The 26,857-nt window shown below is 30.9% G+C and overlaps 2 protein-coding genes and 2 long non-coding RNA genes across 5 annotated transcripts; 3 read left to right on the top strand and 1 right to left on the bottom strand.

The window, feature by feature from the left end:
- The first annotated feature begins 3,945 nt into the window (after positions 1 to 3,945).
- Positions 3,946 to 13,331, top strand: LOC149887979 (uncharacterized). Its single transcript, XM_090088279.1, has 2 exons — positions 3,946 to 6,011; positions 12,777 to 13,331. Exon 1 carries the CDS (start codon positions 4,347 to 4,349, stop codon positions 4,728 to 4,730), a length of 384 nt encoding a protein of 127 aa, XP_089944405.1. The 5' UTR covers positions 3,946 to 4,346; the 3' UTR covers positions 4,731 to 6,011; positions 12,777 to 13,331.
- Positions 13,332 to 15,187: 1,856 nt separating this feature from the next.
- On the top strand, positions 15,188 to 18,020 carry LOC149887978 (uncharacterized). 2 transcript variants are annotated; one of them, XR_016452273.1, is made up of 2 exons: positions 15,188 to 15,305; positions 17,896 to 18,020. It is a non-coding gene; the product is annotated as an uncharacterized LOC149887978 (long non-coding RNA). The 2 variants fall into 2 exon arrangements; XR_016452272.1 differs by lacking the exon at positions 15,188 to 15,305 and adding an exon at positions 17,618 to 17,686.
- Positions 18,021 to 21,780: 3,760 nt separating this feature from the next.
- On the bottom strand, positions 21,781 to 23,943 carry LOC149887977 (uncharacterized). The gene is made up of 2 exons (XR_016453051.1): positions 23,772 to 23,943; positions 21,781 to 21,958 (listed from the first exon to the last, which is right to left on the bottom strand). It is a non-coding gene; the product is annotated as an uncharacterized LOC149887977 (long non-coding RNA).
- A 526-nt stretch (positions 23,944 to 24,469) lies between these two features.
- On the top strand, positions 24,470 to 26,651 carry LOC145188816 (tubulin alpha-1A chain). The gene is made up of 3 exons (XM_090087053.1): positions 24,470 to 24,806; positions 25,002 to 25,224; positions 25,486 to 26,651. The coding sequence occupies exons 1-3, from the start codon at positions 24,804 to 24,806 to the stop codon at positions 26,613 to 26,615; spliced, it is 1,356 nt and encodes a 451-aa protein (XP_089943179.1). The 5' UTR covers positions 24,470 to 24,803; the 3' UTR covers positions 26,616 to 26,651.
- The last annotated feature ends 206 nt before the right edge of the window (positions 26,652 to 26,857 follow it).

The raw sequence follows: 26,857 nt of genomic DNA, 5'->3' as shown, positions 1-26,857 counted from the left end.
ATATAAACACCTAGCAATCAAGTACTTCGTGTTTATTGTATCGGTATGTGTTTCTCCTAAAACATCTTTTTGGATATTTTCTACCTCTCTAAATAGTTTCTCTGCATTATCGAATTGTTGTTTTTTATGTAAGCACCTCGCAATCCAGTACTTCGTAGTTATTGTATCGGCATGTCTCACTCCTAAATCTTCTATTTGGATGTTTTCTATCTCTCCTAAGAGTTTCTCTGCATTATTGAATTTCTTTTTTTTATGTAAGCAAATTGCAATCCAGTGCTTCGTGTTTATATTATCGGCATGTCTCTTTCCTAAAACTTCTTTTTGGATGTTATCTACGTCTCTAAATAGTTTCTCTGCATTATCGAATTGTTTTTTGTCATATAAGCACCTCGCAATCCAGTACTTCGTGTTTATTGTATCGGCATGTCTCTCTCCTAAAAGTTCTTTTTGGATGGTTTCTACCTCTTTAAATAGTTTATCTGCATTATTGAATTGTTGTTTTATATGTAAACACCTAGCAATCCAGTATTTCGTGTTTATTGTATCGGCATGTCTCTCTCCTAAATCTTCTTTTCATATGTTTTCTACCTCTCTAAATAGTTTCACTGCATTATCGAATTGTTGTTTGTCATATAAGCACCTCGCAATCCAGTACTTCGTGTATATTGTATCAGTATGTCTCTCTCCTAAAACTTCTTTTTGGATGTTTTCTACGCCTCTAAACAGTTTCTCTGCATTATCGAATTGTTTTTTGTCATATAAGCACCTCGCAATCCAGTACTTCGTGTTTATTGTATCGGCATGTCTCTCTCCTAAAACTGCTTTTTGAATATTTTCTACCTTTCTAAATAGTTTCTCTGCGTTATCGAATTGTTGTAATTTATGTAAGCACCTAGCAATCCAGTACTTCGTGTATATTGTGTCGGTATGTCTCTCTCCTAATCTTTCTTTTTGAATGTTTTCTACCTCTCTCAATAGTTTCTCGGCATTATCGAGTTGTTGTTTGTAATAATAGTTTCTGGCAATCTTAGTCATCTTAGCATTGAAAGTAGAAGCGTTCTTTTCATGGCAATGTTCTGATGAAAAGTCAAATAATTTCTTTTTTTTAGTATTTTAATATTGGTATATTTTAAAAAAAGTTTATCGCCATAAATTTAACAAAACATCAATGATATATTTATGATTTACTCTTTTTATATTTTAGTCTTTCAAATTTATTCTGAAGAGATTACTTGAATTTATTCTGAAGAGATAACTTGAATTTATTTTGAAGAGATAACTTGAATAATCTTAATGTTTAATCTATCATATTCTTAATGATGGATATGATGGGTAGTGAACATGCTGATAGAGTCGGGCTTATCGATGCTCTTTTATATTTTTTGATTATCCTTACTTTGACAATTTATCAATTCATGCCGATATATTTTTATTTATTTAGAAAGTGGCTATAAAAATGTTATAAACTTTCGACGTTTTAGTGACTGATATTATAACAGAAAACCTCTTAATGCCGAGCTTATCATCCGGTTAAGAAGTATTGACTGTTTGTGGTATTTTTTATAATTTAGCACCAAATTATATTTAGCAGCTACTAAAACTGTTGTATCAACTAGGGATTTTGGCGATAGAAAAGGAGGAGCCGGCTGCCGTGAACTTCTTACTCATTTCTTAAAGTTAATGAATGTTATAACCAGTAAATAACTGCGAGAGTTAAAAGTTTTTTAATAAAAAGAGTTTTCTTGCTACCATCCACCACTCCTTCCTTCTTTCCTCCATATTTAAAAACTGAGGCGCCTCGATCCCTGTTAGCTGATACTTTTTGCACACATTTGTTTAGTAAAAATAATGTACAATATGGTTTACGAGCGGATGTTTTCTTCCTAGTAGAGTCTTAGTCAGATCATCAATATCCAGTTACATTCTGGCGTTTCATTGATACTATTGATAACGAATTATGCATTCCTTCTCCATGCATAACATAAGTAATAACTTTGAATACCAACTATTACGAATTATTGATTGGCCATATTAAAAAAAAAAAAAAATCATTAACTTGACGTGTAAATAAAGCAAAAGTCACTCGCAATTGGGCTCATCATGCCTAAACATGTCAACGTATTTTCAATTACCAAACTGGTTAATCTTTGTTGTTTTATTTCAAAGGGGTACCAAATTTACTTCCATTACGAAATTACCCGCCTATTCCCTCATACGTGTCAAGAAAGAAAAAGTAACCTTACTTTCCAGTGAAGAAAGAATAAATTAGAGTAAAAAAAATGTTCAGTGAATGAATAAAGTGTATGAATAAAGTGAATAAATAAAATGAACGAATAAAATAAATGAATGAGTAAAATGTAATAATAAGAAATTAACTAGATGCAAATAGAATAGGGTAAAAGGTGTAGGCGATATTAGAATATGCCCCAGAAATGAGCTAGAGGAAGCAAATGCGAACACGTTACACTAGGGTTATTACAACTCTTGGTAAAATACCTGGAAAATTACACAGGGGAACCCGCTAAATTGAGGCACTTGACTAAAAAAATGAAATTCATAAAGTTATAGCCCAACCGGACAATGCTAACCCGTGTAATAAAATTGTAATAAAAATAATTTGTTTATCGTAAATATTTATGGGAAAGTGTGGTTGGATACCCCAAAACCAGTACTTCTTATCCAAGCCTCTGCCTTCTCAAAAACGAGTAAAATTGTAAATCAATTTTATGACAACTTTTTTATGTATAAAAAACTATATGTAGTACATGATTATAATATGATTAAAAACTCTGTACATTTATAAATAAGATTAATCTATAGCTAATAGGCTATAGCTCAGTAATGGAGATAATCAAACTTGAAGGGAACAAACTAGTAAACAAAATGAGATTCGAACCATGTTTCTAGTGTGAAACATTTTCATTTTTCAAACAAAAAATGATGTTTTTTTTCAAAATTTTCTAATTTTTTTTAAGATTTCAACCTTATTCAGGCATGGGTTAGAGTTGTCCAATTGAGCCGAAACTTCACAAGTGTCATTTTTTAGTCAAGTAGCACAATTTAAAGGGTTCCCCCGTCAAGATTTTAAAGATTGATTTTTTGTGACCACCATAACATTATAGCCTTCTAAATTTCCCCCTTTTAGTGACTGGAAATCTTTTTTTAACTTATTAATGTTTTTGCACGCATCGAATTTTACGAAATTCATAACCCAAAACACGCGTCAAACTGGAACAAGAATTCAAACATGAATACATAAACCATTTTGTTACACCTCACTAACAACATTATTGAGAGAAGTGTAACAGAAACCCTGCCAATCAGTGGATCTCACAAAATGACCTTAACAATTGGAGACCAAAGAAAATCAAAAAATTTTTAGATTGCACCAAGTTACCGTTAAAAGCTGATTAAAATGGTAACTTAAAATATTTATTTCATAAAATTTGAAAATTTAATCACCCTAAATAAAGCAAGGTTATTTACAACCAAAATCTAAACATCAGTGTGTTGTAACCAGAAAATTTTTTTAAATATTCTATTAAGTTTTACAGTTTATTCAAATGTTTAACATTTTATTACATTTTACAGTTTATTCAAATGTTTAGCTGTTCCAATAAAAAGATTTTTTGTTATGAAATAAAAGTCTTCTATTTTGTTGTATATTACTGTATGGTAGCGGTGATTGGGGTTGTAATGATTAGTAGAATGATTAGAATGATTTCTAGGATGATACATTTATTATTAAACTTTAGTCTATGAAAACGCGGCGCATGTCCATAAAGATGTCAGAATGTAATTTTAATGAATAGTGGTCGTATTCATTAACATTATCAAATATTCCAATCGTGTGAAAATTTATTTAAATTTGTTTTAAGTGCATTTCTTATCAACCTTATACAACCTCTGTTTCACCCTTACTTAATATATAGTTTCAGTGTGAAATATACTAATGTTTCTTTATTTTCAGGGTAATTATTTCAATAAAATTAACTTATATAATGCCTAGAAATTGCAAAAATTCACCAGACGCCTTTTGCTACATTTGTGGGCAGTTTACATTGTCAGGGCAGCTAAAGAAAATCACTCCAGAAATCTGGAAAATTTACAAGCTCTATTTCGGTTATCCTTTGGGAGATCAAGATAAAACTTGGGCACCACATGTGGCTTGTTATAGTTGTTGCAGCTTATTACGAGATTGGATCAACAAACGAAGGTCTTCTTTTCGATTTGCTATACTGATGATTTGGAGGGAACCAATATATCATTAAAATGAGTGCTATTTTTGCGCGGTTAATAATGCTGGATTTTCGTCGAAAAATAAGCACCAAATTGTGTACCCGAATATGGATTCGGCCATGAGGCCTGTTTCTCATGACAGCACCCTGCTCATTCTAGTACCACCAGCTGATGGATTAGACTCTGTTGAAGACAAATGTGTTGTTGATGTTGAACGTCAAGATGTGGCTGATGTTGACTTTGATCCAGATATTGACGGCAAAGAGCCCAAAGTTTTCACACAAGGTGAACTGAATAATTTAGTTAGAGACTTGTCCCTTTCCAAGGAAAAAGCTGAACTTTTGGTGTCAAGACTGAAAGAAAAGAATTTATTAGCAGTTGGTGTCGAAGTATCCCACTTTCGAAAGCGCAACAACGATTTATCTAGGTTTTTCACCATTGATGGACCCTTGTGCTACTGCAATAAAGTCAATGGTCTTTTCAAAAATTAATCCCAAGTGCATTCGCCTCGTGATTGACGCCTCTTCATTGATTCATCCAAGAGGAGTTTGAAGGCCGAGTTGTTGTATATTGGCAATCAGAATCAGAAGCCATGTACTCAAATCGCTCATTCCGTACACTTGAATGAAACTCACGAAAATATGAAAATATTACTAGACGCTATTGATTACAAAACTCATCAGTGGAACATTTGTGGTGATTTGAAATTGGTTGGTATGTTAATGGGTATGCAAACAGGGTTTACCAAGTTCTGCTGCTTTATTTGTTTATGGGATAGTCGTGCTGTGAACGAACATTACGTAAAACTTGCATTAGTTAAAACTGAATCAGCGGGTTTCAATACTTGGTTGAAAAATTTCCCAAAATTAGTGCAGTGAAACTCAAAGAAGGCGTTTTTGTCGGACCCCAAATTCGAGAGGTTTTGAAAGACCATGGATTTGAAGAGTCACTTACTTCCGACGAAAAAGAAGCGTGGAAAGCGTTTGTATGGGTTTGTAAGAACTTCTTGGGGAATCACAAATCGTGTAAATATGAAAATTGTATTCAAAAGTTACTCGATTCGTTCCAAAAAGTGGGCAGTCGTATGTCATTGAAAATGCATTTTCTGCATTCGCATTTGGCATTTTTTCCTGAAAACTTGGGCACTGTGAGTGATGAACAAGGTGAACGATTCCACCAAGATATTCAAGTGATGGAAAAGCGTTACCAAGGATTCTGGAATGAAAGCATGTTAGCTGACTACTGTTGGATGCTTTATTGTGATGAACCATAAAAAGTATACAAAAGGAAGTCATATTCACAGAGATTTTAAGTGATTTATATGCTTTAGTCAACAGTCTTTAAACTATTAAATGTGTATAAATGTTTACGAATAAACCTAGTCACAGAGACTTTGGATTATTTGTATAGAAACATAAGTGGTGCTTGAAATATTGAATGTTTATCAATGTTTATGTATTGGGATAAAGTACAGAATGTCCGAAAATTAAAATTCCAAATATCTCAAGAATTAGACGTGCTGGAAGAAAACTGAAAGCAGATTTGAAATCAGCGCAAAAAACTGGTTTAGAAAAAGCTATTTAGATTCATGGTGCAATCAAAAAGTATTTTTTTGTTGACCAGTGTAATCAACGTATCTAATGGTCTCTGAAGAATCACGTTTGCTCTTGCTCATTTTAAAATACCTCCTTTACAATCCCACGGAAATTTATCATGGCTGGTTGCAAAAAATGTTTATTGTGCTTTAACACCAAGTTCATCCTGATGCATGCGTAAGTTTTGAAGTTTTTTGTTTATTATTTTATTGGCCTGCATGACCATCTGAGAAATGCTCAATCTTCTTTTTCAGGAGCATTTCAATATTGATATAATTTATAAATACACTTTGAGCTTCATAAACTACAAAAGCACCATGTTTTATGTCATAAGCGATAATTCAAAACAACTTGAAGGACAATAAATTGTTAACTTAGCAGTATAAAGACTGTCCTGAATGATGATGATGATGATGATGATGATGATGATGATGATGATGATGATGATGATGATGATGATGATGATGATGATGATGATGATGATGATGATGATGATGATGATGATGATGATGATGATGATGATGATGATGATGATGATGATGATGATGATGATGATGATGATGATGATGATGATGATGATGATGATGATGATGATGATGATGACAATAAAAAGTTTATTAATAAATAAATAAATAATTTCCCATAAAGTTTTGCTTTTTTTTAAACAGCAAAAAGTTCTTTATCAATAAAACAACTTTTAAACAGGTTTATCTGCTAACAAAAAACTATTGCAATTAGTAGAACTTCAGGAAAATATTACTTTACGAATGATAGATAACATAACATAGAAAAATTATTTCTCAAATCATTTTACTTAAAACTGTAACCCTCATTAAAAACAACGAAAGCATAAAAAATGAGGACGCATTTACGACTCTTTTGCAGCTCATTAAAAACATCATCTTTATCCATTTGCTTAAGAATATTCTAAATGCCGGACATAAAGTTTGTAGAACTTCGTATTTTTTATTCGTACAGCGAGTTTTTCTAGTAGCTAGTCAATATTTAGCTAATCACTGCGTTTACAAAGATCAATATAATCTATAGCAGAGTTATCAAATTCAGCCACTTAAGCGAATCTTTTCCACCTTTATGGTATGTTTTCAATCAAAATTGATTTTATTCTCTAATCCATATTAGGGACATCTAAAACAAAGCATTTTCATCACCAGCCTTTTTTTTATTATTTCATATTTTCCACAAAATTGATTTATGCTTAAAACAGCTAAAAGTTGCTTACAATCATAGTGATGATAATATCATAAAGCTATGAAATTATGGTATTCAATCTTTTGTTTAGTTTTTTTCTGCTTTACAACCTGAAAAAAATTCCTGAATTTTTTGGCTTTTGACAAAGTTTTACTCAGAATTTCCTCGATGCAACTTTCTCATTCGTGTTAACTTTCTCATTCGTGCTTCTACTTTCTCATTCGTGCTAACTTTCTCATTCGTGCTAATTTTTTCATTCGTGCTAACTTTCTCATTCGTGCTAATTTTTTCATTCGTGCTAACTTTCTCATTCGTGCTAACTTTCTCAGTAAACTCCTTGCACTTTTTATTAATGCAGGTTAAACACTGAAGGTTTTGATGTCGAAAATCTTTTGATGTTGAAAATCTTTTAACAAAGATTTCATTAAACGAAATGAATGATTTTAGCAGTAAAACTAACTGCATAACTTAACATAATTTATCATGGAAAAGTTTATGACAATCATGGAAAAATATAAGACAATCATGGAACATTCTAATACAGAAAATAATTTAAAAATAAATATTAACAAGAAGTTTAGTTAAAATACTTTAACAATGAGCAAGTGATCATGTAAGATGATAATATATTTACTAACACAACATCACCAATAAAACTTAAATCTGTTGCTTGGTGAGTCCTACAGCACCATTTAATGCCATTGGTTTTGTAACTTCATGAAATGTTTTTTGTAATTTGACATGGCGCATACATTAAGTTGATAAAATAATTGAAAAATCTTTTATAAACATTTTAATGAAAGAACTATAAAACTTATTTTTAAAAAAAATCTGTAAAAAAGCCTTCTTTAATTACAATGTAATTCAAGGTTTTTTTGTTTTTTTCTCTGAGGTACTTTGAATTTGAACAAGTTAAAGAAAAATTTAAAAAAGTAACATAAATTTTATCAGTTGACAAAAACAAAGAGTTGTCCTGCATATGCCAAAATAAATAAACGGCAAAAAATGGGGTACGGATTTTTTTGAAGCTTTAGTTGGGTGTATTAAAACAAGGGATGCGAAAGCGCACTAACGTCCAATTATGTAGCCACCAACTTATCAAAGATTGCTGTTTAAAATGTAAAAAACTGGTATCCATTTTATTTTTGGATTAACGCAAAATACTCTAATAGTTCAATAATTTTTAACTCGAAGAAAAACAAAAATCCACGAAAACACTGATATTCGCTATTTTCTCAACGCTGCTAAGTTGTGTTACTTAAAGAAATATTAACCTTTTCGGAACCAATGATGCTTGAGAGCGTCATTGACATTTCATATGATTTGACGCAAGTGATTGTAATTTTTTTTCACAAAGTTTCTCCAGATTGTGGTGCTTCACTGTCTAATTCAGACTGTTTAAAACAAAATCACTCTTTGAATGCTTTCTGATGTTCTCTTTTCGATAAATCTGAAAAGAATAAATTATTTTTGAAAGACCTAACTTTTAAAAATTAAGAGCAAAAAGTTAAGTCTTTCAAAAATAATTTATTTCAAAAAAATTCTTGGAAGGGTTAACTTGCAAAATGACATGGTTTCCACGGTCGCTTTGGTTTAAATTAGGATATTGGAAGTGACAGTAATGAACACTTGAACATTCAATAACAAAGATTTGATGTGAGACTTAAAAATAAAGTTATTAAAATTATTGATAAATTACTTCCTAAAAACTTATTTGTAATTTGAGGAGGGAAAGAGTAAGAAATTAAAAACATGATCTTTAAGTTTCACTTGACTCAAATATAGCGTATGTAAACACCAGGTGGACACAGGTAGACAATGGATGAAAAGTAAATCAGCTGCACCATTAAAGTTTAACTACGTTCGCGCTAACGACTAGAAATTCAATTGTATTTACATTAGGATTTTAATGTAAAGTTATATCTAGGTCTAAAGTGTTAGAAGTCAAAGAGTTTAGCGTTACTCGACCATTGTGGAACATTCTGGGTAACCAAATTATAAACACCCAAACACACTAACATAACCAAATTATAACACCCAAGCACACTAACATAACCAAATTATAGACACCCGAACACACTAACAGAAAACCAAATAAAGCAAACAGCAAACTCCTACAATCTAAATAATCTCCGCCATCACACACAAAAAAAGAACTTTTGAGATTTAACCAAAATCTGTTACAAATCGTTTTCTTAAGAACGTAAACATTATCCTATTCTCTACTTCATGTTCTCTGATATACGGCGATGAATGACGTTAGTTCCATTTCTCTGAAAAACACTGGAACAAGATTTACAAACAATTTGGATGCTACTACTTCTTGGTGTAGAGACTAAGATTTACTTGCTGATTCCAGGCTACTTGTCAGCATTTATGTGGGCCGAACGTTTTTTTGTTCACTCCACTTCTTTAATTTTCGGAGTGAATTTATTTCAAATAATCCTGTATAAGGTTTGCTTACAAAATGAAAGCAAAAAATTTTAGGCAATAAAAACCAGTCCGCTTAACAATTTACTAGGGAATGGCTTTTAAATGGTGGAATATGAATTTATTGTGTTAAGAAAATGATAAATAATAGCATTTGTATAGGCTTTTTGTTTTCCTTCAAGTTAAATTTAGATTACTTTGCGTTAGTCAAAAAACAAAATGGATACCAAGTTTCTTCATTTTACAACGACCATCTTTCTGTAATAAAAAATCTGCAATAAAAAGTGGGGCACCAAAGTGTTTTACCTTTTAACTTAGAAACAACACCTATTTACAATTTAAATAACAGTTTATAAAACTTTTCTTAAAAGCGCTCATTACATAAATGCAACCAAATGAATTTTAGTGTTGTTTGTCAACGCAGTAAAAGTCTATCAAAATGATTGGTCATACTGTTTACATAACAAAGAAAGCTGATTGCCATCGTTAAAACAGCATGTAAAAAGAAACCCGCTGATGAAACTTTATAAACAACTGTAAATATATTGTGTTGTTGAATATATATTTAAAAAATTACCATTTGGCTGTTTAACAAAAATTTTCATTTCACGAAGTATAAGATAACATTTTTTCATTTTACACACGAATTTTCGTAGAAAATCTTCTGAAATTCAATTTTTAAAATTAACTCATACCAACTTGTACTAACCTGGCAAGCTATAATAAAATTGATAAATTAGTAAAATAAATTTTTTTTTGTACTGAAACTAACTCTTAGTACTTTGTTAAAATTCTTATTTTATTTTATCAAAATTTAAATGCTAAAATTCTCATAATTTTTAAAAAACTGTTGAAATACTTTTTTAAAGAGTTACATTCCCAACAAAATAACCACATTTAAACTGTAAAATGAGATCATCAGACTATTTTTTCAATGCAGAACTCATGAAAAAATGTCTTGTAAATGCATAAGGGTCAATATTTGCAGTAACATTTGTAAAATAAATAAAGAAATAATCTTTCTTCTTTAATTGTTTATAAGAGCGCATTTGTGCAGTGAAAAGTTCAGTCAAATCATTAAATGTTGAGTTCAAAAAATGACTTTTCATTTCTAGGCTTTTTATTGAGTAAAATTTCTCAAAACATTTTTTTTTTATGAAAAATATTTTGAGAAATTTTAAGAAACCCATCAGGCATCACAGTTCATCAAACTTTAAAAACATAATCCATAAGACGTGATACGTAAATTGTTTACACCTTCATAATTGCATTCTTCTTTAAAGAAAAACTTTTATTTAAACTATAATTATATTTTGTCAGTGTAAGTAAATCACTTGAACAATGAAAAATACAAAGTACTCGAAACACAAGGTGGACACTAGGGATATGACAATTTTGCAACCCTATATCCCCATACTAAATTTAGTGGAGATTTTGTGCAAAAATCAGAAAAATAACAAGCATTTTTACTATATGTCAAAAAAGTTCACCCCCCAATTAAAAAATATTTGTAAATTTTTTTTAAAAAATGTAGTTTTGCAACACATCTTCCACTACTTTATAGAAACCAATAAACATGTATAATTAAAATTTGTCTACTGTGTATTTGACAATAAGTATTTAATATTTAGTTTTTCTATGCTATGGCATAATGGCATTAAGTCTTGCATCACTTTCACAGCACGTTCTGCACATATATTTGAACGTTGTGTTGGCATTGGTGTTGGCTCAGTGGACCAAAACCTTTTCAATGATTTCAATGCTTTAGGATGCTCATTGCATGCTTCTAATAGATTAACAAAGTCTGCAGGATTGAAGTAGTGACCCCCAAACCATATATCACCCCATGAACCACAGATGAAGTCACATGCTGCTTGAGCTGATTCTGATTCTTGGTATTCTGGTACTAAAATGTAAGCAAGTAGAATAAAAATGGCTCTCGAATTCCACCTTGCATTGCTTATAGCAGGAAGTGATTTGAAATTAACTTTTGGAAAGTTACCTGTGCTTTTAAACTTTCTATAACATGCTATTAAGTGATTCAGGAAATCCATGTCATCTCTCCAGCGAGTTCGCTTCACTTTTGTCAAAGGATTTCCAATATTACTAAACAATAGCTTCAAGTTCTCGTAATCTTGCTGCAACCTTGTCACAAAAGGGTAATGGAGATATGGTGACATTGTCGATCCTTCAAAAAGATCATTCATGACATGTTTCAAAAGAGTATCTAGAATATGGTGTTGGCATCCAATAAAAACAGGCTTTTCTAGGCTTTACAATATCCAGCTCTTCCATTTGTTGACTTTTGAAGACAATAAAATTCTTTATCTTCCTGACACAACCATTCACCTTTCTCATCGGTTATGTCAAACAATCGTGTAAAATTTTGAGTTCCGGGTTTTCGACTATCTTTGTCAAGTTTTTTCAATACATTTTCTATTTTTCTTTCTGCTGCCGATTTCCCTTGTTGAATAGGAATATTTAGCTTTCTCCATAGCAATTTAGTTTCTTCAGCCACAATTGCAATTCTCTCCTTTCTACTTTTCACATTTGATGACAAACTTTTAAATCGATCAATGATACGCTGTTCTGTTGGCATCTTATTCATTTCACTAATACTTTTAACAACAGTAGTACATTTTCTGGAAGTTTTAGCTTTTTCAAACCTTACTAAATTTGATTCCCAAACTTTCTTATTCTTGTTTGAAGCAACTCTATTTTTGGACATAATGTTCAAAACACAAGATAACAGTTTGACAAAGTTAAAGAAGACAATTCCGGTTATATACAAAAAACCAATTATAAAATGCTGAAGCACTTCCGCGCGGTCCAACAGGGTTCAAATCGAAAATTGCAGTTATTAAAAGTTTCAGTTATCTCGTAAAGAAATCTGTAGAATTTATGATGTTTGTGATCACAGTCGTATATTGAGTAAGATTGGGTTCTCTATTATATTTCTAATTTATAACTCACTAAAAAGATAGGAAAAATTATTTTCAGCTTGAGGGGTGATCTTTTTTGACAATTTACATAAAAAAAATATATTTTATGTTTATAAATATAATTTCTCCACTCATGGTTACATGGGGAATAAAAAATTCTTAAATTTTTTTTTTAGTCATACCCCTAGTGGACACACATTAACAATTGCATCAAAAATTGTACAAGCAGTCACACAATTAAAAGTTAAATCTGTTACGACTAGAAATTCTATTATATCAAACTCATAAAATGAAAATTGGTCAATTAGTTAGGTTCAGACAATTTTATAACTGTTTTATAATTAATATTATATTCTTATAGCTTTTACTAAAAGTTGACACCAGATGATGAGCCATGAGATGAACGTTGATCAAACGACAGCAAGCAAAACCTGTTCAGAGAACCGTCAGTTAGAGGTCAAAAAAAGTTTCTAAAGCGACACGTTAAATGTAAATCATTATTTATGCTTAACGAAATATCTGCGAGCTCATAGAAAACGAAATATCTGCGAGCTCATAAAAAACGAAATATCTGAGAGCTTGTAGAAAACGAAGGGCAGAAATTTTTAAAAAGTAATAAAAGATTTTTGAGATAAGAACAGTTCCAATGTAAGTTGACATTTTGGTCATAAGTTCTAAAGATGTTTGAAGAGGATATTTTTGAAGAAGATTTGATAGCACGTTACATAAAACGATACGATGATAATAATAATAAACGATATAAACGATATAAACGATAAAATAATGAAGAGAATAAATAATTGACGATAACATGTTGCTGTTGTATTCGTAAAGTGTTAAAACATTATATCAGAGTAAAACATTTGTGAATATTTATTTTGCATTATAAAAGGCGAGAAAGACAAGCAATAAGTATTAATATTGTATATATTTCGAGTCAGGAGTTAGCATAGTGTTATTTATATTACTATTTTACTGATATTTATTATTTGTATTACTATTTTATTGCTAATCTTTTACTTTCAACTAAAATGGTAGAAGTCAACATGTCTGCTATTACACGAACCACACCCGAATATTATTCGACGAAGTCACATACACACTAAGGGTAGGTAAGCAAACAAACAGCTTGTCAATTCCCGACATCACCCAATGACAGCCGACCTAAGCGGATAACACTCAACAACACTCAGTAGCAGCTAGTAATACCCAACAACACTCAATAGCAGCTAATATAACCCGACAAACATAAATAAACTATAATAAAACACAGCTCCTTACATTATCGACAGTGTATACTTGCTAATAACAAATACCTCAACTAAATAAATTACGTTAAGGTTGTCAACACCGTTAAAACTCCTTAGTGCAAAGTTGCCAGCTTTGATGGTACTCAGTGCTCTTTTTAACTAATCGCTATATACTTCTTAACAAGATGATTTTTTTTAACAAGACGCTGATTTTCATCTAATTTTCTTCTTTAATAGGGATCATACGATGCCAAGCAGATTCTTGATGAGCTGTGCCGGATATTTCGACCACAAGGTAAATGTTAAGAAAGTTTGCCATTGCTTACAAAAGTTTTATCATCGCTTTACTTTATGTGAACTTGTGTAAAAAGATCACAAATCTAACATCACTTTCTTTACTTTGATATCATCACTTTTATCAGTTGATTTTTTTTAACATCAAGGGGAAAAAGCGTAAAAAGATGAAAGTGAGTCTTCAACTCATTACTTATTAAAAAACTTACAGGAGTTATTTATGGTGAGTTCTATCAATTTTACACGCTTGGTTACAATCTATTCTTCAACACTTTATAAGTTTGACTGATCTTAAAGTGATTTACATGTATCTTTGTCAAGTAATGATTCTAAATCTTCAAGTTTTTTCAGTGCCTCGTTGCATTCTTCGTTTTTTACAACAAAATGATTATTAGAGTCCTTCAAAAAAAGTCAACTTTTTTTTATCAAGATGAAAGAAGTTTTATGTGTTACCTTAGTTTCCTTTTTCATTCGTGAACTTCATTTGGGCTATTTTGACCTTCCTCCAGCGTCTAAATGGCCCAGGTTTTCGCGTTTTTTAGATATAAACGTTTGTTTTTTTTCTCTCTTAGAGGAAAAAGAAAAGAAAGATTTGATTTTTTCGCTTAATCTCCCATATAAACAACATATAACTTCAATACACTATACTTCAATTTAAGTAGCGTATGTAAGTAATTATTGTTAAATTTAGTGCATAATCTCAAATTTGGCGTAACTAAGCTACTTTCAAAACGTGTTTCCATGAAAAACTCTAAAAATATTGAAGCCATTGATATCAAAGTTAATATGATCTCAATGAGCATAGGTAAGAAAAATATTGTAGTCATCGAGATCAGAGTTAATATAGTTTCAATGAATATACGTAAGAAAAATATCTTTTGACCTTTTGGGCTACATTTCCCAGGAGTTACAAACAAGATGCGACGGAATAAAATTTTGAATACTTCATCGCACATTTTTAAATGCTCAACAAAAACTTTAAAATTTCGTAAAACTTAACTTAAGTTATGATATCAATCACAAATCATGAAATAAGATGAGTAAAACTCCAGGAAATTGAAGTCGAAACAGATAGATTAAATCACCGACATAAAAGTTTAACATATTTTCTGCTTTGCAAAGTGTGACCATGAAAACTTTATAGCTCTAAAATTGTTATGATATTTATGATAAAAAAAAACAAACTCTAAACAACAGTTGGGTTTTTTGTTGACAATTCAAAGAGTTATTTAAGTTTAATCTAATTTAATGTTGAAATTCTTTTATCGGTCTCGTAACATTAACCGAAACCATTCAAGCTGGAGATGTCACAAAAATGGACATGTAAACCATCACCTAAGCAAAAGGTTTGAAAATTTAAATTTGATAGGTTTAACATACCAATATTTTGATTATAGAGAATACATACAAATTACTGACCAAATTTCTTTCTTTTTTTTTTTTTTTTTTTGCCATCAGCTTTTGTTGGTGTCAGCGCGAGATAACATCAACAATATATGTAAAACTCGAGCAATGGCTATAACTAAGACTATCACTAAGGCTATGGCTCTTTGCCAAAGCCTAAAACTTGGTTAAAACTTGCACTCGAAAAAATAGGGCTACAAGTAGAGATACTACTGTCAACACTGTTAAATCTAATGCTATGACTAAGCGAAGGTGCTATGAAACTCAGTATAATGACACTCCATGTTTATGCTGAGTCTTGCTATACTAACTGTCATGGCATTATTGTAAAATGTTTGACATTTACGAAAAGAAAACAATTTTTGGTAGCTCTTTGTTGAATATAAATAATTACCTTTTTTTGTCTTGACTTGATGAACATTCGACGAATTATTTGATCCATCTACAACGATTTGACCAATGCTGTTAACAGAAACAAGGATGTTATTCACTTTCCTTCTTGGAAGTTTTATTTAAAAGAATTTCTAGAGTTTTCAGATAAAGGTACTCCAAAAAGTTCTTTCGATAGATGTAACTTAATTGTATTTTTTATTTGAGTACTCGAGAAATATCAACACTATGCGTGGTCAAGGTTGATTAGAATGAAAAGTTGATCAATCACTACTTTAGAGATTTAAATTGCATTATCATTTTGAGGCGGAAGTTATTATAAATTTAAATTAAGATGTCATTATACTGAGTTTCGCTAAGTCATAGCATTAGATTTAACAGTGTTGATAGTAGTATCTCTAATTGTAGTCCTATTCTTATCTATGGTTTTCCACTCCTTCGAACTTGGTTGACAAATCTTCTAATAATTTCTAAATAAAAAATATTCTAGCAATTACAACATCTGTAAATTGCTATGCTCACCTATTATAACATGTCTCTTCATTTTTTGAGCTGAAGGTCTGCCATTATTAGCTAAGTCCTCAGTTCACTTGCAAAATGATACAATATCCTAATATTACACACTATATTTTTTAAAATTAAAAATAAAATCAAATATTTATAACTTTTAAAATTTACAAATTCACTTTAAGTGTTTCAAATTTATATCATTCTTTGGAGGATAACCGAATCAGTTTTTAATCTTGTATATTTATTTGACTGTTGTTATAAATAAAAATAAAAAATAACTTTAAATAAAAAACCAATATTAATGAATTTTAGATTCTTGAATCTCTTTTTTTAGGTGCATTAAAGTAAATCTTTTTCTTTTTTAATGGATTAATGTAAATACTAAGATATATGCCATTAAAAACTATACATACCTTTTTAAAAAAGGGTTTTTTTAGTGAGAAACCGAAAAATTTAGAGGACCCAAAGTTTATCTTTGCATATTAGACTTTTACTGGTACCGAACCTCAAATTTTACTGCTGAGCCTCAACTTTTCATTATTAGTGACAGTTTTGTCTTCGGATTATTTCACAATGCCAATTAGATCATTTTAAGATAATCTCTGGGCAAAGAAACTTTAGCCCAGCATTTTGTTTTGTTCAATTTTTTTGTTTATTAAAGATGTTGTTGCATCTTGCTTTGGGGGTGCATTGAGCCCTGATTACATTAAATATAACTTGAATTGGAATATTTCTGATTCGGAATTGGATGATGCGTTCTTTGAAAAGGATAATAAAAGATTTTACTGAAAAAAAGATAAAAGAAAAGAAAATTATAGTGCTTAATTACAGCTTAGTGGTTTAATAACGGCTTAAAAGTTGTTTGAAGCAAAACGAAACATTTCTCTAAGTGCATATCTATGAAAAAAACAACTTATTTCGAAAGAAGAAACAAATGCAAAACAAAGATTTCTATCCTGAAAACTAATAAGCTTTTAATTTTCTGTAAAAAACTTTTGGAAGGGAAGAATTGATTTATGATTAGGTCAGATTTCTTGAAAAAGAAGTTTTTAAATTAAAAGAGTGCTTCCTTGAACTTGCTACTGACATACATGCTATAACAAGTTCCAAAACACACTGTCCGAATTTTCAAAAATATCAATATTGTTGGTGTTCCAAATTATTTTCACCTGTCATAAAAAAAGTAAGGACAAGAGATAATTAGTCCCTACATACCAACTAATAGTACAAACCAACATTTTACAGAAACTTCCTGGAAAAACCAACAAAAAGAATGAAGTGGTAAAAAGAATAAAATGCAACTTACCGAGAGCTGAAGCATTAAAATCTGTAATTCTTTAGTATTCAAAAAAACACAATATCATTTTGGATAATCTGCAAGTGCTGGACTGTGATGGAAATAATGCCAACATTGGAAACAAGGGTGGTGTTATTAGATTGAGTTAAAAATTCTTTTAAAAAATTCTTTTAAAAAGTTTTTTAAATATTATAAGTATAAAATCATATCACTATATTCCTTATGATGTTTTCTATTTATAAAATTGTAAGGACTATAAATATTTCTATGTATAACTTAATACTTTGCTAATAGTATGCTAATACTATACTAATACTTTGCTAATTATATTTCAGTAAAAAACAGAATGTTAGGGTATAAAGCAGATCATGCATTCTTTGGGTATTCAAAGCCACTCTCTCAGGTGTAACTGCTTACAGGACTCGATTTCATGTGGCATTTGTTATATTTGCAAGAAAATGTAAGCAAGTAATACTACATATCATTTCTGAAATAACGGTACAATTAAATATATATTACAATTTTACAGTAACTTTCTAGAAAAACCAACAAAAAGAATGAAGCAGCTTCAACAGCAATGCTGGGTTTAAAAACTTGGAGAAAATGCGACATACCAACTGTGTCATCATTTACATCCTTGACAAAGAGCAAAAAGCTGCAAAAAAACTCCAACTTCTGACAGAGAAAATAAAAAAAACGACTTTCAGCTCTACAAGTCAAACTAGACATACTGGTTGATATATCTGCTTACCAATGCAAAGATCTAAAAAAATGCTGCTGTGTCAAAGTTAACATGATACCAGCTATGGAGCACATTCCTCTGGAAGATCAAAGGAGTGAACGTAAAATGGATAAAACGTAAAATGGATTGATTAATATATTGGATCAATAGACAAAGATGTTACAGCAAAACTGCAGAATATCCAAAGCAAACAGAACTCAAACCTTACTCATGCAATACCACTAGATTCTGTCATTTCTGCTACAACATGTACTTCAAAACGGCCTGCCACTGATGAAAACACTCCGGCATCATCATTCATCATCTTCAAAAGAGATGCGATTTCCTTTTTCTTTAATTGGTCTGTGACCACCATGGACTCTCAGACAGATCTGCTGCAGCTATGGCATCAGTTGTATATAAGGATATTGGTATTCTTTCGCATGATGAAAAAGCACCAACAATTTGGAGAAACGCAGCCCTGGAAAATTGGTTCATTTTAGGCGGCTCATCACTGCCAAAAGGATCTTCAGATTGTATGTTTCTACCAGCAATCCCTCATCAAATTTGGTAACTATAGCAACACTCCTGTCTAATTCCCCTGTGTGATTCATCATCAAAAAGGAGTCTTCTACCCTTCATGGCAACAGGCATCTGTGCAGCACAATAGTCAAATCATGGTATCTGCCTGCTGCATTCAAATCAATCCTTCAAGCTAATATAAAATGGCCAGTGAAAAATTCTGACATATTTCTTTTTTTTTTTTTTTCGACTCTAGTGTAGCCTCTTTTAATAAAATTTATATTAATTAATTTTTTTCGTTTTTCGTTTTTTTGTTTTTTTACATCTTTTCATTCTTTAACATTTTTGGCATTCTATTGCATTTTAGCATTTTTGATTCCTTACATAGTTTTTTCTTGTTTTCATCAGCTGCCTTATTTGCAATCTCAAAATTTAAGTAAATATTTGTGTTTAGTCAGAGTTGGAAATTCTGCCTCGGTTAGCTTCAAACGGGCAGAATGGGCACATTACCTGTTTGAACGGGCACATTACCCAGTTTTAACGTGCACATAACCCGGTTTGAACGGATATATAACCCGGCAAGAAACTCACCTCGCATTAATTTGTGAAACATAAGTGCTTGAATGCCGGAGTGGTACGGAATTCCAGCCCGGAAAATCAAGTTGTAATTATATTATAAAAAATATCTGCTACTGTGTCTTGTAAATCTATGTGTTATTTATTTTAAAATATTGTCAGCACTTCGTATGTTATGTAGCTATAAAATGAAAAGGAGGAAAAAAGAAGATTAAGTAAAAACCAGCCATAAAAGTTAAATAGACGTTTAAAGATGTTATAGTTTAACTCGAGCATATGAATCATTAATTAATTATGGTATTATGATGTTAATAATAATAATTTGTGAATAAGTTTTTAGCAACCCAATAAATTTCCCATCATTTTTGATGAAAACGAAATAATTAAAGAAACAAAATGAATTAATAAATAGGAATAATGATGAGCAGGTTGTTGTCAAGTTTCGCCCATAAACAAGTTGTCGTTAAGATTTTTTGTTATAGGTTGTTGTCAAGGTTATATTTTGCAAATGGATCGCGGTATAATTAATATTGAATTATATTGAATTTATTCTTTAAAATGCACACTTTTATTTAAGAATATTATAAAATTCATTTTAGAAAATTATTACTTATGATATCACTAATAAGCAAAAAAAAGCCGTAATTTAAAGGTTTTGTGGCCAACTTTGAGGGTGTAGTAAAAACTAGCGTTATTTTGTAGAGTAGAACATCGGTGTAACAATACCCCCACCCCACCCCACCCCTTCACCATGTTAAATTTTGTTTTCCCTCAATATTCTCTAAAATAACATTCGTTTGTTTGTTTTTTGTTGTTTTTTTTTCTTTTTCTTTTGCTTTTTTGTTCGTTTTTTGTTTTTTTTTCTTTTGAAATGACAAACTCTTTATATTGTGAGGAGGGAAAACCAAAGAAACTGTTAACATAAATTTTAACCTTTAAACTCAGCTCAAACATTTTACTTATTCGAACGATGAAAAGTGTGAGACAGCCAAATATAGATATGGACATGCACGTACAATTCTATGAAAAATACAAGCCGTCACACAATCAAAATTTAAATCTGTTTTCGCAATAATGACAAGAAACTCAATTGTGTCTTCACCAACTGATAATAATTCAATTAGTAGGGTTGGCGACAACTGTGTAACAACTTTATAATTTTCAATAACAAGTTGAGATCAGAAGCAAACGCTAATCAAAAATAGCTGGCAAAAATGTTTCAGGGAACCATGAGGTTGAAATAAGAACACTAAACGAACATAAAATTTCTAGTTCTTAAGTCACGTGTTAGAACAACACGTGACTTAAGAAACATCTCCCGACATGTAGAAAAAAAAAAGGGTTGAAAAAATCTTGAAGACTTTTGAGATTTTTTTTCAACAACCGAAACAAAACGCTTAAACTCTAAAAAAACATTTTAAGATTTTATTTAATTTTTTTTTTTTTTTTTTAATTATTTGTCTTTTAGTAAAAGAAAATAGAAAAGAAGATTTTTACTTTCTTGTTTTTTTTAAAGATTTTATGAAGAGAATTGAAAATTGAGACGAAAATACAATATCTAAAACGTAAAAAGTTAAAATTCTATGCAGAAAATTTTCTGTTTTAAAAAAAGTACCCATTTTTAAAGTTTACAGTTTACATTACTAAATCTTTGAAATTTTTTTAATATGATGGTGATGTATGACATTTAATGGAATTTTAAATTGAAATTTTAAAATTTCGGCATACTTAAGCCATTTTGATAAAAAAAAAATGTTTGTTAGTTTTGTTTTGCTTTAAGGCGGAGATTTGTCTTACATTTCTCTACTTATACACGAGAATACACAGTATATAAATGTATAAAATTTTAAAAAAAGTGCTTTTTTTCCCCTTCCCAAAAGGAAGCTGCAAAGTTATCATGTGTGCAATCAGGGCTGTGGTTGCCGTCATGGCCGCCGAGAGAAATTTCGGGCCCCGGGGAAGTTTTCTTAAGGGGCCCTCATTATGATCAATTACATACTCAAGACCAAAAGAAGCGTGCTCTGGTCATTGTAAAAGAAAAATAAAAGTTAATTAAATCTTTTAAAAGTCAAAACTATTTAAATATTTTTAAAACTACTTTAAAAAATTGTTTGTACACACGCGGGGCCTCGGGAATCTTCCCCGTCCACCCCCCTCTCGGCGGCCATGGTTGCCGCAGAGCAAAGCAAAATATTTAATCCTGTTAAATCTTCTCACTGCTGACTATAAGTTTGATATCAATGTAAATTCGCTAAAATTGCCAAACCAGATTAGAACATCGAAATTCCTTACGTTCAAAAAGACGAACGACGGCGATTGATGGTGCTCTGCACAAAAGGTGCATTTGAAGTGCAATCTGATATCACATTTTTTGCATTTGACGAATGAATTATTTGGACCATTTTACTGAGTTACATTGCAATTATCATTTTATAAGTTTAAAATTTAAGTTGTCTCTTGCGGTGCTCAATTTTTTTGGAATATGAAAAGTAAAAAAGAACATTGATAGTAAAGGATTTTTCCTCCTTTATAAAAAGTGACATCTTCGTCGTTTTCGTTTTGAACCATTTTTTTTTAATCTAAAAAAAAAAAAATTAAATCAAAATATGTAACTTTAAATCAATTAAGAGAAGGTTCACTTTTTTATCTAAAAAATTAAATCAAAATATGTAACTTTAAATCAATTAAGAGAAGGTTCACTTTTTTATCTAAAAAATTAAATCAAAATATGTAACTTTAAATCATTTAAGAGAAGGTTCACTTTTTTATCTAAAAAATTAAATCAAAATATGTAACTTTAAATCAATTAAGAGAAGGTTCACTTTTTTATCTAAAAAATTAAATCAAAATATGTAACTTTAAATCAATTAAGAGAAGGTTCACTTTTTTATCTAAAAAATTAAATCAAAATATGTAACTTTAAATCAATTAAGAGACGGTTCACTTTTTTATCTAAAAAATTAAATCAAAATATGTAACTTTAAATCATTTAAGAGAAGGTTCACTTTTTTATCTAAAAAAATTAAAATTTAAACTTAAAAGTTTTCTTTTTTATTGAAAAAAAATTTGTTAAAAAATAAAAAAATTTTAAAATGTGTAGAACTTGTTTATTGCTACGAAGTACGTGTATCCATAGAAACAAAAATAATCAACTTAATTGGCTTCACTTGCTGAAAAATCAACGGAGATTTTTATCTTTTAGAGCAAGTTAAAAATGATTGCGCATGCGCTTACAATCAAATAATACGATTAAATCACCGCAAAAGGGACAAGAAATAGATTTTAAAGTAATGTACCGTAGTGTGACCTAACAAAGTCCTATGCTTTAAGAAATTCCTAATTTAAGAAATGATAAATTTCGTATATATAAAATAAACATTAAGAGAAAATTTTGACTAACTAGATATCTAGTTAAAATAACTAAGTTATTTTCCCCAAAGGTTTATTTTGTATATACGAATTTTGTAATTTCTTAAGTTAGGACTTTCTTAAAGCATATGACTTTGTTAGGTCACACCACGGTAACTCAATTCTTTTTTTGAAATTATGATTGGGGGAGGTTTGACTTTAGAAGTTCAGATTGAGGATATATTAAAAAAGAAAGAAGTAGTCTGGAAATTAAACTTCTATTTTGGCGCATGAGAACTAAATAAAAGTGTGAAGTAAAGAAAATGAAAATAATTTCTTTTCACAGATCGTATTTCTGCAAACGATTTAAAAGTAAACTTGTAAAGCATTCATTGAATTACTTAGCATCGTATTCAATCGTATCGATTTATCGTATCGTCTTATGATACATTTATACAAATATAAAGTTGCATATTGTTGCATAGTGCTGGTTGATTAGCTAATACTTTTGATCAATTTGATTCGATAATAAACTTAAAAAATTCAGATCACGCCTTCTTGTCAATAAGAAAATCAGAGGCGACGTTTAAATTATTTCACAAAACAATTATTGAATGTAAGCGCATTGCAAAATGCGCAAATTCTTATGTAGTTGAAATATAGGATTGATAAAAACACTTCTTAACCATTCCTCTGAATAAACTCAACAAGATATTTTTGCAACCCTGTTTTCAAATAGACTAAATTGTCTTAACATAACAATACGTTTTCAGGTGTTATTGACAACCGATACCAGTACACTTGTAAAACTAAAACTCTATAAAATCAAAAGGAGAAAACCTACTATTTGGGATTTGCGTTCCGGCTTATTTAGATTGCGTACGATCGCAAATTCGGAATTCCAAATTTGCTATCATACGCAAGTTTTGAATATAAATACAAAAAATTCCGAGGGAATCGGAATTTTTTGTATTTATATTCAAAACTACGAATTTTTCAGATAAGAAACTTAAGGTTTTAAACAATACTTAAAAGAAAACTTACAGCTAAAATTTCATCAAAAGTATTGTTTTCTCACCAAATTTCAGTTTCTCAAAAAGTTTCTTCTAAATTCCGATCAAAATCGGTCGGAACGCACACACCAAACTACTGTTTAGTTCAATCTGTTCAAAACAATTGCGTTTGCCGTGTTAAGCGGATTTTTATACAATCAACTTTAGATTATCTTGGACGATGATCGATTTACAATCAGTAAAACAAATAAAGTAAGAATGTGCTCATGGCGTCAAAATTCTTTTCACGGAATTAAAAAAAAAAAAAAATCATGAAAATAAACGTCAAATGGTTAAAAAACAATTTTTTTTAAAAAAGAACTTTAAAATGATTTTTTTATAGATTGAAATATTATTAAAGTCTCTATGACGACAGAAAAATTCGACAGTTTTAAAAATTTCGACATTCCATCCGTCAAACTTCCTATCTCCCTTAGCGAATGAAACTGGCTTTTATTTTTTCAAAAGTTAAAGGAGAATTTTTTCCTTAAGAAAATGAAACACTCACTCTAGTTCTAAAATACAAAAAGAACTTGAAATATTCACAGCTATTACACTTAAGTTAGCAGCTAAGCTTTAAATTGTTGCAACTTAAGCTGCAATAATTGCACCATTAAATTTGAAGCTTAAGATTATGTTTCAAGATCTGCTTTACTTTAAGCTTAAGACCAATTGCCTTTATAAAAAGTTAAAATAGTTTATTCCAAACAGATCGGAACCCCCGACAAGACTTAAAGGAAGATACTGCAATGCTTCATTTAGCTAAATCTCTGCGGTTGAGAGTAAAAAAAAAAACATTAAGAAAAAGCATCTGCGGAGAAATGATACTGATTGGTTAATTTAAAATACAGTCCAATCAGATGTCCATTCGACTTGGCAAATTTTTTTATTTAACTGTAACCACCCCAATCACGCATTGCAATCTTCAAGATTTTCAGGAGAAAACTAGCGATACGTTGCTTCGCCAAGTTTACTTCTAAATCAAAATTAACAATTTAAGTTAAAATTTTCAGGAAAATTCAAAATGGTAAGTCTTAAAATCTTAAGAGTGACTTTTATTCAGTTGTAGTCTGACAATTAAAATTTTACAGAAATATTGTTAAATATAATTTCTTCATCCTAATACTGAACAGGGATACAAATAAGGTTTCGGATTTCTTTACATACCATATCTCGTAATAAATAAAGTAACTTGCTAATTAAAAGTTTTCTTTTTCCTAAGCGTGAGTGTATATCTGTTCATGTTGGACAAGCTGGCTGTCAGATTGGTAATGCATGCTGGGAATTGTATTGTCTTGAGCATGGCATTCAGCCCGATGGCCAGATGCCAAGTGACAAAACCATTGGAGGTGGTGACGACTCGTTTAACACATTCTTCAGTGAGACTGGTGCTGGAAAACATGTCCCAAGAGCTGTCTTTGTTGATTTAGAGCCAACAGTTATTGGTAAGGCCAATATAAGTTTGTTATTAAACAATTTGATATTTTTAAATGTTGAGTTAAGTAGTTTTTTTTTTGTTTTTTTTTTTTATAAAGAATTGTGGTAAATAATAGCTTTAGTAAAGCTATTGTTTGCTGTAATTATTTACAAAAAACTGAAGTATAGAATGTTATACTTTACTAAAGCTGTTATTTGCTGTAACAGCTACTTTAGTAAAGTTTAGAATGAAGTTGTGTTTTATATTTAACTATGGTATTAATTTTCAGATGAAATCCGTACTGGAACATACCGTCAACTGTTTCATCCTGAGCAACTAGTCACTGGCAAAGAAGATGCAGCTAACAACTATGCTAGAGGTCATTACACTGTTGGAAAAGAGCTGATTGACCAAGTGCTGGATCGCATTCGAAAACTTGCTGATCAATGCACAGGTCTTCAAGGATTTCTGATCTTTCATTCGTTTGGTGGAGGAACAGGATCTGGGTTTACTTCCTTGCTCATGGAACGACTGTCTGTTGACTATGGCAAGAAATCTAAGCTGGAGTTTGCAGTTTACCCTGCTCCCCAAGTATCTACAGCTGTAGTTGAGCCTTACAACTCTGTTCTAACCACACATACCACTCTGGAGCACTCTGACTGCGCATTTATGGTTGACAACGAAGCTCTCTATGACATCTGCAGACGCAATTTGGACATTGAGCGACCAACCTACACCAACTTAAACAGATTGATTGGTCAAATCGTATCATCTATTACTGCTTCCTTGAGATTTGATGGTGCTTTGAATGTGGACTTAACTGAATTCCAAACCAACTTGGTGCCATACCCTCGTATCCATTTCCCTCTAGCCACTTACTCACCAGTCATTTCTGCTGAAAAAGCCTACCATGAGCAACTCACTGTTGCTGAAATAACCAATGCTTGCTTTGAACCTGCCAATCAAATGGTGAAGTGTGATCCTCGTCATGGAAAGTACATGGCTTGCTGTCTTTTGTACCGCGGTGATGTTGTTCCCAAAGATGTAAATTCAGCAATTGCCACAATCAAAACAAAGCGTACAATTCAGTTTGTTGACTGGTGTCCTACTGGTTTTAAAGTTGGTATTAACTATCAACCACCAACTGTTGTACCAGGTGGTGATCTTGCTAAGGTTCAACGTGCCGTCTGCATGTTGAGCAATACTACTGCCATTGCTGAGGCATGGGCACGACTTGACCATAAGTTTGATCTGATGTATGCCAAGCGTGCTTTTGTTCATTGGTATGTTGGAGAGGGTATGGAGGAAGGAGAGTTCTCTGAAGCTCGTGAGGATATGGCTGCCCTGGAGAAAGATTATGAAGAAGTTGGAGTTGACTCTGTGGATGAAGAAGCTGCTGAAGAAGGAGATGAGTATTAAAAGTGTAATGATTATTTGAAAAGTCATCTATTTAAATTTGTCTTTTTTATTGTTGAATCTTTTGGATTAATTTGAAAATGTTACACTTATTTACTTAAAATTTAAATCAATTCAACATACCTCAGTTTATCCTAATAAAAATTTAATATGGTGTGTTTAACTACAAGGATGTTCAATGAAATTCCAGGACAATTTAGTTTTCCACTCTTTTTTATGGTCACAAAACTAAATACCACAAACTA

The sequence above is a fragment of the Hydra viridissima genome, unplaced genomic scaffold (genome assembly GCF_058129835.1).
Source record: "Hydra viridissima isolate aposymbiotic clone 2 unplaced genomic scaffold, HvirCarnegie_v1 scaffold_5, whole genome shotgun sequence".
Taxonomy (NCBI): Eukaryota; Metazoa; Cnidaria; class Hydrozoa; order Anthoathecata; family Hydridae; genus Hydra; species Hydra viridissima.
This window is presented reverse-complemented; position numbering and strand designations above follow the sequence as displayed.